This window comes from Pseudorca crassidens, chromosome 2 (assembly GCF_039906515.1).
Source record: "Pseudorca crassidens isolate mPseCra1 chromosome 2, mPseCra1.hap1, whole genome shotgun sequence".
NCBI lineage: Eukaryota > Metazoa > Chordata > Mammalia > Artiodactyla > Delphinidae > Pseudorca > Pseudorca crassidens.
Genome location: NC_090297.1, coordinates 152,093,734 through 152,108,678, shown reverse-complemented (window position 1 = coordinate 152,108,678; position 14,945 = coordinate 152,093,734). Strand labels below are relative to the sequence as shown.

Here is a 14,945-nt window from a genome sequence, read left to right as displayed (position 1 = left end):
TCATCACCCTCCTGCCAGAGCCTCTCTGCCTGTATGGGCTCAGGGGATGGAAGCCAGCTCTCGCACAGCTCTGGGGCTGAGGGAAGACCGGGCTGTCAGCCTCACAGCTATCTATGCTCCGTGGCTCTCCAGCTGCCAGGACTCAGGGGGAGGCTGCCAAACAAAGAACTCCAGAAGGACCAAGCTGGCCGAGGTCGGCCTTCTCTCAGGACACCAGGCTTAAGGAAAGGGCTCGCTTACCTGTCGGCAGTGCCAACCCGCCTCCTCCACTGGAGCTTAGCGGAGGGGACAGAAGCTATCCCCTAGTCTGGTCACACTCCTTGCTTCCAAATTCTCCTCACTCTTCCCAAGGACCTTTGGTTGAGTGGGGACAGGGAGCAGAGAGGTGGAAGAAATATTTCTGTACTTTCTAAATCGTTTTGTCCTAATCCTGCTTTCTCACAACGTTAACTTAAAAGGAAGGTGTTCGCTGCCTTTGTTCTGTTTCAGACATGCCTGGACTGGAGAAGCCCTCCAGGACACGAGCAAATGAGCGTAGAGGCGTGGGCTGCCATTAAGGCTCCAGCTGTCATCCTGCTGCACTGTCCCAGCCCCCAGACCTTCGAAAACAAAGCCTGGCTGCAGTTGTCTTTCACACAGGGCAATTTTGGCATTTTGGGGGGCCCAGAAATACAAAAGCCACTGTTAACCCCTTCCTAGGACAAAGGAGACCCAACACAGGACGTCAGGTTGCCCTTCCTGTGAGGTGCAGGGAGAGCAGTGCAGAGATGGCTTTGTCCTTTGGCCCATTAGTGCACAGCAGGAAAAAGACAAGGACACTAATTTCTTTCTCAATATCTCACCCTGTTACACACTTAAGTCATAAATTCACAGCATCAATAAGCACCTGAGAGAACTTCTCCAGTCAGGCACCGTGCCAAATGCCAGAGATGTAATAACTTAAAACACAGTCTCTGCCCTGAGAGGGTTCAAAGTCTACTTGGGGAGACATACATTTAAACAGCTAATCCCAACAACTGAGAGGTGCTATTACACACGGTGCCACAGAAGAGCAAGAATCCAGTTCCAGGTGCAAAGGGCTTCACAGAAGTGGTGATGCTTAGGGCACATTTTTTAAAATAACAATTTTATTTTTTATAAAAATGACACTTGGGCTTCCCTGGTGGCGCAGTGGTTGGGGGTCCGCCTGTCGATGCAGGGCACATGGGTTTGTGCCCCGGTCTGGGAAGATCCCACATGCCGCGGAGCGGCTGGGCCCGTGAGCCATGGCCGCTGGGCCTGTGCATCCGGAGCCTGTGCTCCGCGGCGGGAGGGGCCGCAGCAGTGAGAGGCCCGCATACCGCAAAAAAAAAAAAAAAAAGACACTTGATCTTTGCAATAATTCAAACAATGGGTCCAAAAAAGAAAACAACAAAACACCTCAAGCCCCACAACCCAGAAATAACCTGTATAAACTCTTAAAATGTGATTTTATTGGAATTCTACAAGAGAAAAAGAATCCGCTGGTAAAATGAAGGAACTAGTGCAAAGGCCTAGAGTCCGAAAGTAACAATGAGCCGGGTCTGCTTGGAGTGCAGAGTGCCTGCAAGGGGGTGGCCATCCAAGACTGACCACGGCAGGAGAGCTGGGACCGCTTCTGTTTTATGTGCAAAGCCAGTGCCTGGTACCGTGCAGTGGGAGTTGTCCCAGAGATATGTGCTTAAAGAATAAAGGACCACGCAGAAGGTAGGCAGACTAAGCATCGAGAAAGGAAGAAAGGCTTGAGAGAGCAGTCCATTAAGTGTAAAGAAATGAGTCTCATGCATCAGGAGATGACATGATAGTAGCAGCCCCATTCAATGAGCTGTTGCATAGCCAAGAATTTTTCATTGTTCGTCCAATTAATTCTCACAACAGCATTACCTAAACACTATTATTATCGTCATTTTGCATCCAAGGAAACAGCCAAAAAGATTAGAGGACCTGCCCGACATCACCCAGGTAGTCATTTAAGATCTGATACTCTTAACCCAGCGCTCTGTCTTTCCTGAGAGGATTCTGAACGATTTTTGGTATTAGCAACAACGTTTAGCGTGTAGCCCCGCCCCCTCAAAGGGCTTTGCTTGCTTGGATGGTTAAGTTCTGTCTATTTAAAACCAATCTTAATACTTTAGAATCATATGTCACATTCAACCCCTCAAGTCACTGAGTGGTTAAAAGCCAACACTAGAGCAATCAGGTTTAAAACACATACGCTGTCACCCAGGAGTGAGTAGTTTTCTTCCGCTATCACGATGAATAACTTAGGGTATCTATTTTGTGTTTTGAGTGGTGGGTTTGATTGGTTTACGTACCATGGGGAGGGAAAGAACAGGGGAAAGTGATGCAGCCAGGGCCTGGCAACCAGAGCTCACTCTGAAGCCTGGGAACTTTCTATGAGGAGGCTGTTTCACTCAAGCGTGGGGCCAGGAGAAAAGCAGAAGACCGGAGAGATTAGTCTAACTAAAGCAGACTGGGTAGATAAGATAACATGATAAGACCTTGAGATGATCACAGGCAGGGGGAAGTTCTTGAAAAAAAAATTTTTTTTTAAGTAGCTGTCAGTGTGCTGAGGTTTGGTTCTATCTGCACTTCCCATGTACCATCTTCCAAGTTCCCAGTTCACACACCATCCCCTATTGGCACCAATGGCTCCGGAAAGGCCTGTAGAGCCCTCTCTCTTCCTTCGGTCCCAGACACAAGTGTGATGCAGCAATGGATCTTCTTCCCCTGTGAGGAGTCCTAGTTCTTACTCAGACCCATCCAAAGGAGAGGCGGACAGAGACCCAGGTTCCAGCTCTAGAACCAGCTGCCTCTGAGTCATCTCTACTTCCTGCCAGGTAAGGCTACTTGGAGGGAAGGCAGCGAGGGCCTGCACTGGCAGAGCCCAGAGGAGAGCTGGCCAGGGCCAACCTGCAGACCTTTCCCCTGGGGGCCTTCTGGGAGCCTGGACACAGGGCAGGCACCGACACCTCAGGGAAGCTGACTGAGGCCTCAGTGTCCGCTGGGATGACATAAGGGAGAAGCATGTTAGACTTCCCTGGTGGCACAGTGGTTAAGAATCCACCTGCCGTTGCAGGGGACACGCGTTCAAGCCCTGGTCCGGGAAGATCCCACATGCCGCAGAGCAACTAAGCCCATGCGTCACAACTACTGAGCCCGCGTGTCACAACTACTGAAGCCCGCATGCCTAGAGCCCGTGCTCCGCAACAAGAGAAGCCACCGCAATGAGAAGCCCACACACTGCAACGAAGAGTGGTCCCCGCTCACCGCAACTAGAGAAAGCCTGCGCGCAGCAATGAAGACCCAACGCAGCCAAAAATAAATAAATAAAACAAATAAATTTATTTTAAAAAAAAAAGAGAGAGAGAGAAGCATGTGATGAGGCACTGGCTGGCTTCCCTGCCATCCAGCTGGGAATCCATTTCCTTGTGGAAAGTGACATCAGAAGCTCTTCTTCACTAATAGTCTTAGTGGCCCCTTCTCCTTGGACTCTCGCAAGATGAAAGAGTGTCAGGAAATGCGTAAAAGGAAGAGGGGGAGAAAGCTAGAAAAAAAACTTTGAACAATCTTTGAAGGGACTTCCCGTGTGGCACAGTGATTAAGAATCCACCTGCCAATCTTAACAAGAAAAGAAATGGTTCTGAAGAACCTAGGGGCAGGATAGGAATAAAGATGCAGATGTAGACAATGGACTTGAGGACACAGGGAGTGGGAAGGGTAAGCTGGGACGAAGTGAGAGAGTGGTGGACATATATACACTACCAAATGTAAAATAGCTAGCGGGAAGCAGTCACATAGCACAGGGAGATCAGCTCAGTGCTTTGTGACCACCTAGAGGGGTGGGATAGGGAGGGTGGGAGGGAGATGCAAGAGGGAGGAGATATGGGGATATATGTATATGTATAGCTGATTCACTTTGTTATAAAGCAGAAACTAACACACCGTTGTAAAGCAATTATACTCCAATAAAGATGTCAAAAAAAAGAATCCGCCTGCCAATGCAGGGGACACAGGTTCGATCCCTGGTGGGGGAAGATCCCACGTGCCGCGGAGCAACTAAGCCCGTGAGCCACAGCTACTGAAGCCCACGCGCCTAAGCCCGTGCTCAGCAACAAGAGAAGCCACCGCAATAAGCCCGTGCACCACAACGAAAAGCAGCCCCCTCTCGCCACAACTAGAGAAAGCCCGCGTGCAGCAACGAAGACCCAACGCAGCCAAAAGTAAATAAATAATAAATTTATAAAAAAAAAAAACTTTGACGTTTGGGACACTTTGGGTAGACACGGGGAGTGAATCTTCCAGCTTCTGAGACAGGTGCACAACAGGCCAGACTGGGATGGATCTTCTCTTGAAGAGCCCTGTAAGCAAGCCAGCCAGCGGCCGGGGGCCCTGAGGGCAGGCCCCCGGGGCCATGTCAATCCTGCTTCAGCTTCATTCTGGGGCTCATACCCAGAGCAGAGGTCCTCAAAATGTGAAACACAGACCAGTTCTGTGAAAATCACCTGGGAAGTGTTTATGAAAACCACCAGTCCTCCTCTGCCCCCTCCGCCCACGTATCAGCAGCCGGTGCCAGAGATCTGCATTTGTTTCTAAAAAGCACCTCCCAGTGCTGAAACAAACATTGTAAATCTGGAGGCTTATAAAACTCTCCGTGTCTCAGAAACCCAGGGCGAACAATCACAAATCCCCCACCACCTTGCCCCATCTTGAATCACGCTGCCCCCAGAACACAGCGCGCCGGGCAGCCCAGGGAACGGGGTGCAGACATGATTGCTTCTACCTTATTAAGAGCTGAGCAGCCTTTCCTGGGCCCCATGCTTCATTAGCACGTTGGTGGTGTTGCTTCCTGTAGCTGACTCTCTGTTTCCATTCTGGCAAAGTGTTTGCTCTCTTATCTCTGCTTTGGGGGTTGGGGGAAGATGAGCTTCTCACGGAGCCTGTCTCTGCCTTCTTTGCAGTTTCCCCGTCAGTGCCCCTCACATCCCCCTCACAAGGCAGAGACCCTGGCTTCCCCCTGAGCCTCGCTGCGGAGCACCACACCCAGAGGAGCTCGCCCCTCCTGCAGTCGGCATCGCAGCTACATCCAGGTAGAACCAAACCTGTTGTTTCATATTTTGGGTCAAGTCAGCCTGACATTTAAGGGATAGAGGCAAGGTAGGGAGTTGATTGGGGGGTAGAAAGTTCTAGAAAGATAGATGGGAAGCTTTAGAAAGAAAGAAAGAAAAACCAATAGACTTTATTTGTGAGGGACTTTGGTAAATAAAGATTTACGAAGATGAATTTTGAGAGTAAAATGTTGTATGTTAGGGAATGTTCGGAAGACATGGAGACCAGGAGGAGTTCTGTCATTTTTATCTACTAAAAAAAGTGGTTATACCACACAGGATTATATGTAAAACACAAACCAATTCTGCCTTTTCTCCTAGGAGTCAGCAATTTAGGAAGAGCCAGGGAAAGTGGCAGACAGGCTGGCAAGCAGATGACGATTAAGAGAAGGCTTAGAAGGAGGAGCTGAAGCCAGAGACGGTCCTGGGATAATGGATGTCACCATACCGACCCGCTCAGAAATCAGAGCGAGGACCTCACAGCCCAGCACTCTGCAGGGAACCCTCGGCAGCCCAGACACGTAAGTGGCCCGGGTGGTGAGCTCTCCCCTCCCCTGATTTAGACAGAGGGCCCTGGTCTACCCTGGGATGCTTCTACCCCAGCAGCATTGCCACCCCTCACCAGGGTGGTCCCCTGAGACCAATAAACTCTAGACTCAGAGAAGTTTACTCAGAACTGCTTGGAGGAAAGAAATGGGTATTGAGGAGAAAAAGGAGTTGATAGGGGGAGACAAAATATGATAACACAACATTTCCTTAGAGCTGGCTGCCGGCCTGGTTGGATTTCTCACGCTCAGAGGTCCTGATTGCTGTCCTCGATCATTACTGTCTCAGGTCCCACCAATCACTCCTCAAAGAAATAAAAACAAAAACTAGTTCCCACTCTGATGGAAACAGAAAGCCCACTTTTTTCATGTGTTTTTAGGCCCTAAAAACTTGCCATGAATAAAAATGGAATCATAGATATCATAAAGATATATCCTTAGAACATAAAACCCCACAGAACTAATCGTAGATGTAAATTTTACAGCTAAAACTTCAATATTATATTAAATAAAAAATCCATCAGCCATTGAAACTTTGACAGTGGGAGGTATAAGTTTCAGTGCTATCATAACAGCACAGCTCAAAATAATAAATTTTAAATCACTGTAGTTTGGGGCGGTAAGTATCATTACCATGACAAACAAATACATGTCACTTGCAGGTGGACAGAGGCATTGATGGGGAATGAATTCATAAAATGTCAGAACCCTGCAACTCCCCCGGCAAAAAAATCCTATCTCTATATTCATTCATTTGTTTGATAATTTACTCATTCATTCATTTAACAAATATTCATAAGGCCCCTACTGAGTACCAGGCACTGTTCCAGGCACCAGGTGAACCAGACAGACAAGTTCATGACCTCCTGGAGCTTACAGTCAAGTGGGAGAGTCAGATAGAAACAGATGAACAAATGCATGGATAACATAATGTCAGTCAGTTGTAAGTGCTCTGAGGAAAAACCAGGGCAGAGTAAGAGGACTGAGAGTACGAGGGAGGGTGTGGCCAGGAAGGACCTGTCTGAGGAGGTGACATTTCAGAAGAGACCTGAGTGAAATGAGGGACTGAGCTGTGGGAGAGGAAGCAGCAGGTCTGAGAGACCAGACTGCTTTGCCAGGAACAGCACAGAGTCCTGGAGGTCAAGGTCAGAGGGAAAGTGGTAGGAAATGAGGTCAGAGGCAGGCAGAAGCCAGAACAGAAGAGGCCATGAAGTTCTCACTGGGTAGGGACTATGGATGTTATCCCAAGTGTGATAGGAAGTCATGGGGGGTTGCAAGCAGAGGAGGGACGTGATCTGATTTACCGTTTAGAGGATCACTCTGGCCCGAGCATGAAGATAGTGTGTTGGGGCCAAGAGTGAAAGCAAGGAGACCCATTAGAGAGGTTCTTGCAAAGGTCCACATGGAATGCACGGTGGTTCAGACCAGGGTGCTGGTAATGGAGGAGCAAGAGGTGACTGGTTTGGATAGATGCCCAGGGATGAGCAGACAGAGTCTGCTGGTTAACTAGAAGTGGGGTGTGAAAGAAAGAAAACATTCAAGGATGGCTCCAAGGTTTTTGGCCGAGTCATTAGATGATGGGAAACACCAGAGGGGCAGGTTTGTGGGGAGAGAGCAGGAGTTCTGTTCCAGACATTTTTGGTTTGAAATGTCTATTAGGCAACCTTGTGGAAATGTCCAATACAGAGTTGGGTAAACAAGCCTAGAACTCAGGAGGACAAAAATCTTCCCTGATAGATGACCTGGTTTCTAGTATCTGGGGGAGCAGGTCTGCTAGTGAGTCCTTCTGTAACATCAGTTGGCTGCTTCTTATAGGCAAAGCAGAGCAGTAACTCCGTGCCTGCCTGGGAACTGCAAGTAACCCAGAACTTGCTCCGTGCATTTGCTAAATTCCGCAGAACAACAGAGTGTTGCTTGGAGACCAGCTCCACAAGTTGGTGCTACAGGGGTTATTCAAGTGCAGGCAACATGAACTCTTGTCCCAGAGCTGCTCCCTAATTGTAAGTTGGGTAATCTTCTCCTTCAGGCAAGACAGAAAGCCCAGGAGCAGCGAATGGGGGAAGCGGGAGCAGGTGGACTTGACATTACAAGTTTGGAAGACAGTGTGAAGCCATAGAAAGAAGAGTCTTTGGGCCCAAACAGACCTAGACTCACGTTCCATCATGCTCTTTCCTACCTGTGTGATCTTTGACATGTTACTCTACCTTTCTGAGTCTAATTCTCAGATTCCTTGGTCACAAAGAGAAATGGGATTGTTGTACAGATTAAATAAGGTTCACATGCAAAACACTGGCATCCAGTAGGCATTCAAAAAGGATAGGTCCCTTCTCCCATGTCCTATTTCCCTCTCTCCAAGGGAAGATGACCCTCTCTTCCACCATCCAGCCCAGCCCACCTCAGTTTCCTTCACCGGGCTCTCATTCCAAATCCTCAAGCCCTACCTCCTAAAGGAAGCATCTTCTCCAACTTCCCACCCTCCTATGGCTGGGTCATGGCGTCTGGTTTTCCTCGCAGAGCTAAAGACCACAACAGCAGCATCTTTTCTGGGTTTGCGGGACTCCTTGCCATCCTCCTGGTTGTCGCAGTTTTCTGCATCCTGTGGAACTGGAGCAAATGGAAGAAGTGTGAGTCCCTTGTTTGTCCGAAGTTGAGACACACTAGGATCAATCAACTAGCCTGGTATTTAAAGCCCAGTTTACCCTCCAGAGATAAACTGTTGAGCTGGGCAGTCCTCTGTTCTTACCTGACACACGGGTCATCGTCTCCCTTGGGATCCTAAGCTGTGACTCCATAAGGCTCAGTGCTGAGTGGAGTTCCATTTCGAAAGTCATTGCCCTGGTATCCCTGTGCCCTGCTTCTGTCCACTGAGTCCCCTATGCTTCTAGCTCAAAGGGAATTGGTCAAGTCTGAAAACGTATTTTTCATGATACATGGTGAGGGTGGGCAATATTTTCAGGGACCATCTCATCCCCAAGGGGCCCCGCATTCTGTGCAGCTGGGCCCAGCCATGACCTCCGTGTCTCTCATTGCCTTGCAGGGCGAGTTCCTTACTTCCAAGTTACCGTCATGCCCTTGTTGACTCTGCCTCGACCCAGACAAGGAGCCAAAAATATTTATGACCTCTTGCCCCGAAGACAAGAAGAGCTGGGTAGGTTTTTCTTTCTAATCCATGGAGTCCAGACCTACAGAACTTCTACCCCCGGAATGTACCTCTCACCTGGACGCAACTTTCTCTAAAGTTGCAGACCTTTCTGCCCTTCAGGGAGCATGAGAGAGAATGGGATAGATAGACTGCAAGATGCAACTCCAGTGGGGGCTTGGAGAGCTCGAAGAAGGGAGCGGGAGGTCATCTGGGTTGGGGGTTTTGTTTGTTTCTTTTTCCAATTTCATTGATAAAAAATTGACATACATCACCGTATAAGTTTATGGAGTACAGCATTATGGTTTGATTACATAGAGAGCAGCTTTGGTTTTTCTTGACGTAAGTTAGCAGGCAACAGCTGGGTACGTCTAGCATTGGGAAAGACATACAGAAGGAGAAAATGGCCTCCAGCCTCAAGGCAAGGAGGGTTCGCCCCAGGAGCCTCTTTCCCAGTCTCCTCAATTCCTGTGCTAGTGTCCTTTTGTCCTCAGCTAGCCGAGGAGGGTTCCAGGTCTCCTAGCACATCATCCTTGTAGCTCTGACCCTCTCCCCACAGAACGCCAGGCCCCAAATCCCAGACATCACACAAACCCACTTCACCCAAGATGCAGGAATTGTACAGGCTGAAGCACTCGGAGGACTGGCTGACTACGTTCAGGGTTTGTTCTCTGTCCTTTCAGGAAGACATCCGTCAAGAAGTATTCGTATTTTCAGTACCGAGAGCCTCCTCTCCAGAAATTCTGACAGCCCTCCCTCCGAGCATGTGGTAAGAGCCAAGTGAAATGACAACCCGTTTGGGAGAAATGATATGTCTCTGGCAGAAGAGCTGAAGTGCAAGAGTGCTAGGTCTTGGCTCTAAGCCTCTGCAAACAGCATGTCCTTTGGCACACACACACCACCCGCCTGCCCCCCACCCCCGAGGCCCTATTAATAAATTGGGAAGACTAGCCTCAGGACTTCCCTACCACCCAAGGCAAAAAATTTAGAAAGAGAGGAGCAAGCACTTGGGATTTTAGGAAAGGCACCAGGGCACGTGTATTCAAGGACACGATGTTAGAACTGAAATGTGTTTTCCAAATGAGTGTTGTCCCCTTCAAAGTAATCACCTTGGGAGGGTACCGAAATATTCCAACAGTGCTGTTGGTACTCAAAATACTCTTAAAGTCCTACTTTGACAATTACTTCTGAGCCTATGTCTAATTGTTTCAATCCTCCTCCATAGCAGAAATACTCGTAAGTTCACTCAGCACTGTAACTGGTGTAGAAAACACTGAGCACGTCGGGGATACCTTTGAGGTTACAAGGGGACCATTACAATTAATAACAATAATCCCTTGTGTCTTGTAGTCTGGCTCTGAAGGCAGCTCCCCAGGAGGAGTCACACCAGAGACAGTAGAGGGACTATTTTGAAGATCAGGGTGCTTATTTCCATAGATAAGTTCTCATTAGCTTGTTAAAAGAATCAGTTCCTTTGGTTTTGTGACCATCCTTGGGTAAGTACAGCCATGCTGCAGCTGCTGCTAATTCGGTTGTTACCTAGCCTTTCTTCACCCAGGGGCTTAGGTTGATTACCATGCGGCCGCTCCATGTTGCCACCTTTGCTTCCCCTTCCTCTTGCATGTCCCATCCTTGGGCTCTGCTCCTGCTTCTAAAACTTCCTGGGGCAGCAAGTCTAAGGGGCTGATAAAAGGAAGAGCGGAGGAAACTCCACTGCTAAAGCGACTTCTAGGACTCAGGGGGGCCCTGAGGGAATTTTGCATCTAGAGTTTAGATTTCAAACTGGCTTAAGCCCACAAACATGTTTGGATTGTACTCTGTAGTGTTTGAAGGACATTTTGAACCAGTTGGCAACATTCAAAAACCTAAAAGATTTCATATTAAAGTCCAGATGTCCAGCTTTTCTTGAAAATCAGAAGTTCTGGAAACAACAGACTAGCATCTCTAATTGGCCATAAGCAGCTGACCTGCGTGTCAGCTGCCCCTATACTAATATAGCAACAAGCATTTTTTAGTGTTTTCTCTGTGCCAGGAGCTATTCTAAACACTTTACGGTCCGTAATCCATTTACTCCTCACAAAACCCTCATGGTGTAGATATTATTATGATTATACCCATTTTATAAGTTAGGAAACTAAGGCACAGTGAGATTAGGTAACTTGCCCAAACTGAGCACAGAGTGGTGAGGCCTGGGACTTGCACCCTCAGTCTGAGCCTAAGCCTCTACCTTTAACCACTATGCCGCGCCTCAGTGTGCTCTGGGGTGTGGCAGGCTCTCTCCAATTCCTAATACTTCCCCCACTCCCCATTGAAACCCCACAGTGTGGCCAAAAATCTGTTGCAATTTATTGTCAAATTTACACTGCTGCTTTCCTTAAACTCAGCCTACTTCACTTATTCCTACCTAGCATCTGAAGCCTTGAGGTTTGAGATCCCTGATTCAGACCTTTTCTCCAAAGTGAAGAACAGAGAGGAAGAACCATTAGATGTAGTAGTACTGGGCAGGGAAGAAGAAAGGTTTTGTCCATGTTTCTACTTCTATCCTGTCACTGGCTTTTTCTTCTTACTCATAGCCCTCCCAAGCAGGTGATGCCCTCCATGTGCACAGAGCCCATACTCATGCCATGGGGTATGCAGTGGGCATCTATGACAATACCATGGGGCCCCAGATGTATGGAAACCTCACTCCCTCAGCGCACTATGTCAATGTCAGAGCTTCAAGAGATTGCCCAAGCACTTCTTCAGAGGATTCAAGAGATTATGTCAATATCCCCACAGCAAAGGAGATTGCTGAGACTTTAGCTTCTACCAACAGCCCTCCTGGGAACCTCTTCATCCTCCCAAGTTCCAAGGTGCTGGAGTTGACTGAAGAAATAGATGAGGGCTGTGGGAACGCCAGTGACTACACCAGTTTGGGGTCTCCAGGAACTGAGAGCAGTTATCCACTCAACGATGGCGAAGGGTCTTCTCAGACCTCAAATGATTATGTCAACATGGCAGTGTTGGATCTCGAGACCATCCAAGGGAAGCAGCCCTGGGGAACTTTTCAGTGCTGCAGAGATTATGAAAATGTACCACCAGATCCCAGTGGAAACCAGCAGCGGGAGGAGAAGGAAGCCACATCCTCAAACACAGACCATGTAGAGGGCAGGACAGGTGGTCCAGAGACCCACATCCAACCTGTCATGCAGTCAGGGAGTTTCCTGGCCTTAAAGGATTATGTGGCCTATCAGTCATCTGCACAGAGTGAGAACAGTCAGATGAAACATGGAGAAGAGATGTCAAATGAAGACTCCCATGACTACAAGAATGTGTGAGCTGCCAAGGTAGGAGCTAGGGACTTTGAGCAGGGGCCTGACACATGGCTCCTTCCTGATGAATTAACACCCAGCCACCCAGCTGGAAAGTCACGTGGAGTGGTCTATCCTGCCGGATCCATAGCCATTACAGGGTCTAGTGAAGACCCTTTACCACCCTTGTATTTCAGTGGATTCATTTGGTTACGCTAAAAAGAAGCTGAAATGAGTAGGGAGCTAAGAGGCTCACAAAAGCAGAGGTTTGAGAAAGTCAGAAAGAAATTCTTCTCAGGCAGGGTGCTGTTACCTCTCATACCAACTTAAGAATGCTGAAACTGCCTTATAGGTCTGTGAGGAGGTTAAAAATGGAAGAGTGCTTTAGTACACAGTGGAAACATGAAGTAGTCTAAAATCATTACCTTCACTAATACCAGCAGGCTGCAAAGCAGGAATACAGATTATTTGGTAATCCAGGCAGAGGCCAAAAGGAACAAGGAAGTTGGGCTGGGGTGGGGGGACAGTTTCCACTCTAAAATGAGTGTGGACAACCAAACGCTGGAGAAAATGCAGAACAATAGGAACTCTCGCTCATTGCTGAAGGGATTGCAAGGCATAACATTCACTCTGGAAAACTGTTTGGCAGATTTTTTTGTTTGTCTTTTTTTTTGTGGTACGCAGGCCTCTCACTGTTGTGGCCTCTCCCATCGCGGAGCACAGGCTCCGGACGCGCAGGCTCAGCGGCCATGGCTCACGGGCCCAGCCGCTCCGCGGCATGTGGGATCCTCCCGGACCGGGGCACGAACCCGCGTCCCCTGCATCAGCAGGCAGACTCTCAACCACTGTGCCACCAGGGAAGCCCATTTGACAGTTTCTTATAAACATAAACCTATTATACAGCCCAGTCATTCCACTATTAGGTATTTATCCAAGTGTGAAATTTGTATTCACGAAAAAACCCATACAATGACTGTTTATAGCAGCTTTATTCGTAATTGCCAAATTCTAGAAATAACCCAAATGTCTTTCAACAGGTGAATGGATAAACAAGTGTCCTATATCCACACGATGAGTTTATCCACACTCAGCAGTAAAAAGGAGTGAAGTAGGTTCATGCAACAACATGGACAAATATTAAACGTATTTTGCTGAGTGATAGAAGCTAGACCTAAAAATCTACATATTGTATGGTTTCATTTATATGACATTCTGAAAAAGGCAAAACTATAGGGGTGGAAAACAGATCAGTGGTTGGCAGGTTTGGGGAGAGGGAAGGGGTTTACAACAAAGAGCTGTACAAGGGAATTTTTAGGATAATTGTTCTGTATTGTACTATGATGATGGATACATGACTGTATTCATTTGTCAAAACACACACACACAAAAAGCTGTATAGCACAAAGGGTGACTTTTATCATATGCAAAATTTTTAAAAATTCACCACGCTGTCAGGGGAACCCACAATAAAATGCAGATTGTAAAAAATGAATCTAACTGTTTCACAAATGTATGATATAATCTCACTGAAGGGAGTGGGGGAAAAAATGAGCTGGCCTAAGTAACTTTGGAAAACAATGTTTTGCTTGAAACTGTAAGCTAAAGACACAAAGAACTGAAAACAAACACTGCAGTCTAGTTGGTAAATTTGTAGGGCATACTTGAATTGAACAAATAAGTAAATATATTACAGGTAGGGAGAGGCAGGTTTCTTGCTGTCAGAGAAAGAAGTGACAAATAAGCAAGTAGAAAAGGAAATATAGACGTGTATATACATAGGCTAGTATACATATATACTTCCTAACTCTGTCCACTGGAGGGTCTAGCAGCAATCATGGTCCAGTAGCAGTGAATGCACTTAGCTCTCAGACCTTGGTTTCTAAACTTGGTAGACACCACGTTAACCATGTGATCAAGGTCAACTCACCAGTAATAAGTTATACTGCTATATGATCAAGGAGAAGGGTACTTCACCGCCGTGGTATTCTTCCCCCAAATCCACAACCCCAGTCTTATCATGAGAAACATCAGAAAACTCAAATTGAATGACATTCTACAAATACCTGACTGGAACTCTTAAAAGTGTTAAAGTCATGAAAGACAAGGGAAGACTGGAGAAACTGTCAGACTGGTGGAGACTAAGAAGACATGATGACTAAAATATAACATGATGCCTTGGATGGGATCATAGTACAGGAAAAGGGCATTAGTGGAAAAAATGGTGAAATGAAAAACAAGAAAGTCCATATTTTAGTTAATAGTATTGTATCAATGTTAATTTCTTAGTTTTGATCAATGTGCCATGGTTATATAATTAACATTAGGGGAAGCTGGGTGAAGGGTATACAGGAACTCTCTGTACTATCTTTGCAACTCTTCTGTAAGTTATGTCAAAACAAAAAATAATTTTAAAACATGGACAAAGCTGGAAGTGAAGACATCTGGGCTCATTCCACTTAAATAAATGTGCCTTTGTTCCTTTTTCTGCAAAATGGACATAATATAAAGCATATGCTACTGTAATTGTTCTGAATATTTGTCTGTTTTCTGCATTGCTCTGTTAATGTATGTACTCAGTCTCTCCTATCAAACTGAAATCACTTTGCCTTTAGGAAAATATAATTAAATCCTTTGTATTCACCCTAGTTCTTGGCACGAGGCCCAAGATGAACTCAGGTTATCGATGTGACACTTGATGATGTGGTTTCAGTGCATGTCTTTATAAAATGTTGAGTGAGGTTTTTTCTGTGGTTCAGGAATGGAGACTAAGGCTTAAAGCTAAGTATCAAAGGTGTTAAAACATCCCACATTCTGAGTTCAGAGCACCACCAGCTGTTAGGGGTCT

At 47.0% G+C, this 14,945-nt stretch overlaps 1 protein-coding gene across 1 annotated transcript; it reads left to right on the top strand.

Annotated features, from left to right (window-relative positions):
* Positions 1–1,296: 1,296 nt before the first annotated feature.
* Positions 1,297–13,005, top strand: LAX1 (lymphocyte transmembrane adaptor 1). Its single transcript, XM_067729363.1, has 7 exons — positions 1,297–2,858; positions 4,980–5,108; positions 5,448–5,647; positions 8,186–8,295; positions 8,709–8,819; positions 9,494–9,579; positions 11,384–13,005. Exons 3-7 carry the CDS (start codon positions 5,559–5,561, stop codon positions 12,125–12,127), a joined length of 1,140 nt encoding a protein of 379 aa, XP_067585464.1. The 5' UTR covers positions 1,297–2,858; positions 4,980–5,108; positions 5,448–5,558; the 3' UTR covers positions 12,128–13,005.
* Positions 13,006–14,945: the final 1,940 nt, after the last annotated feature.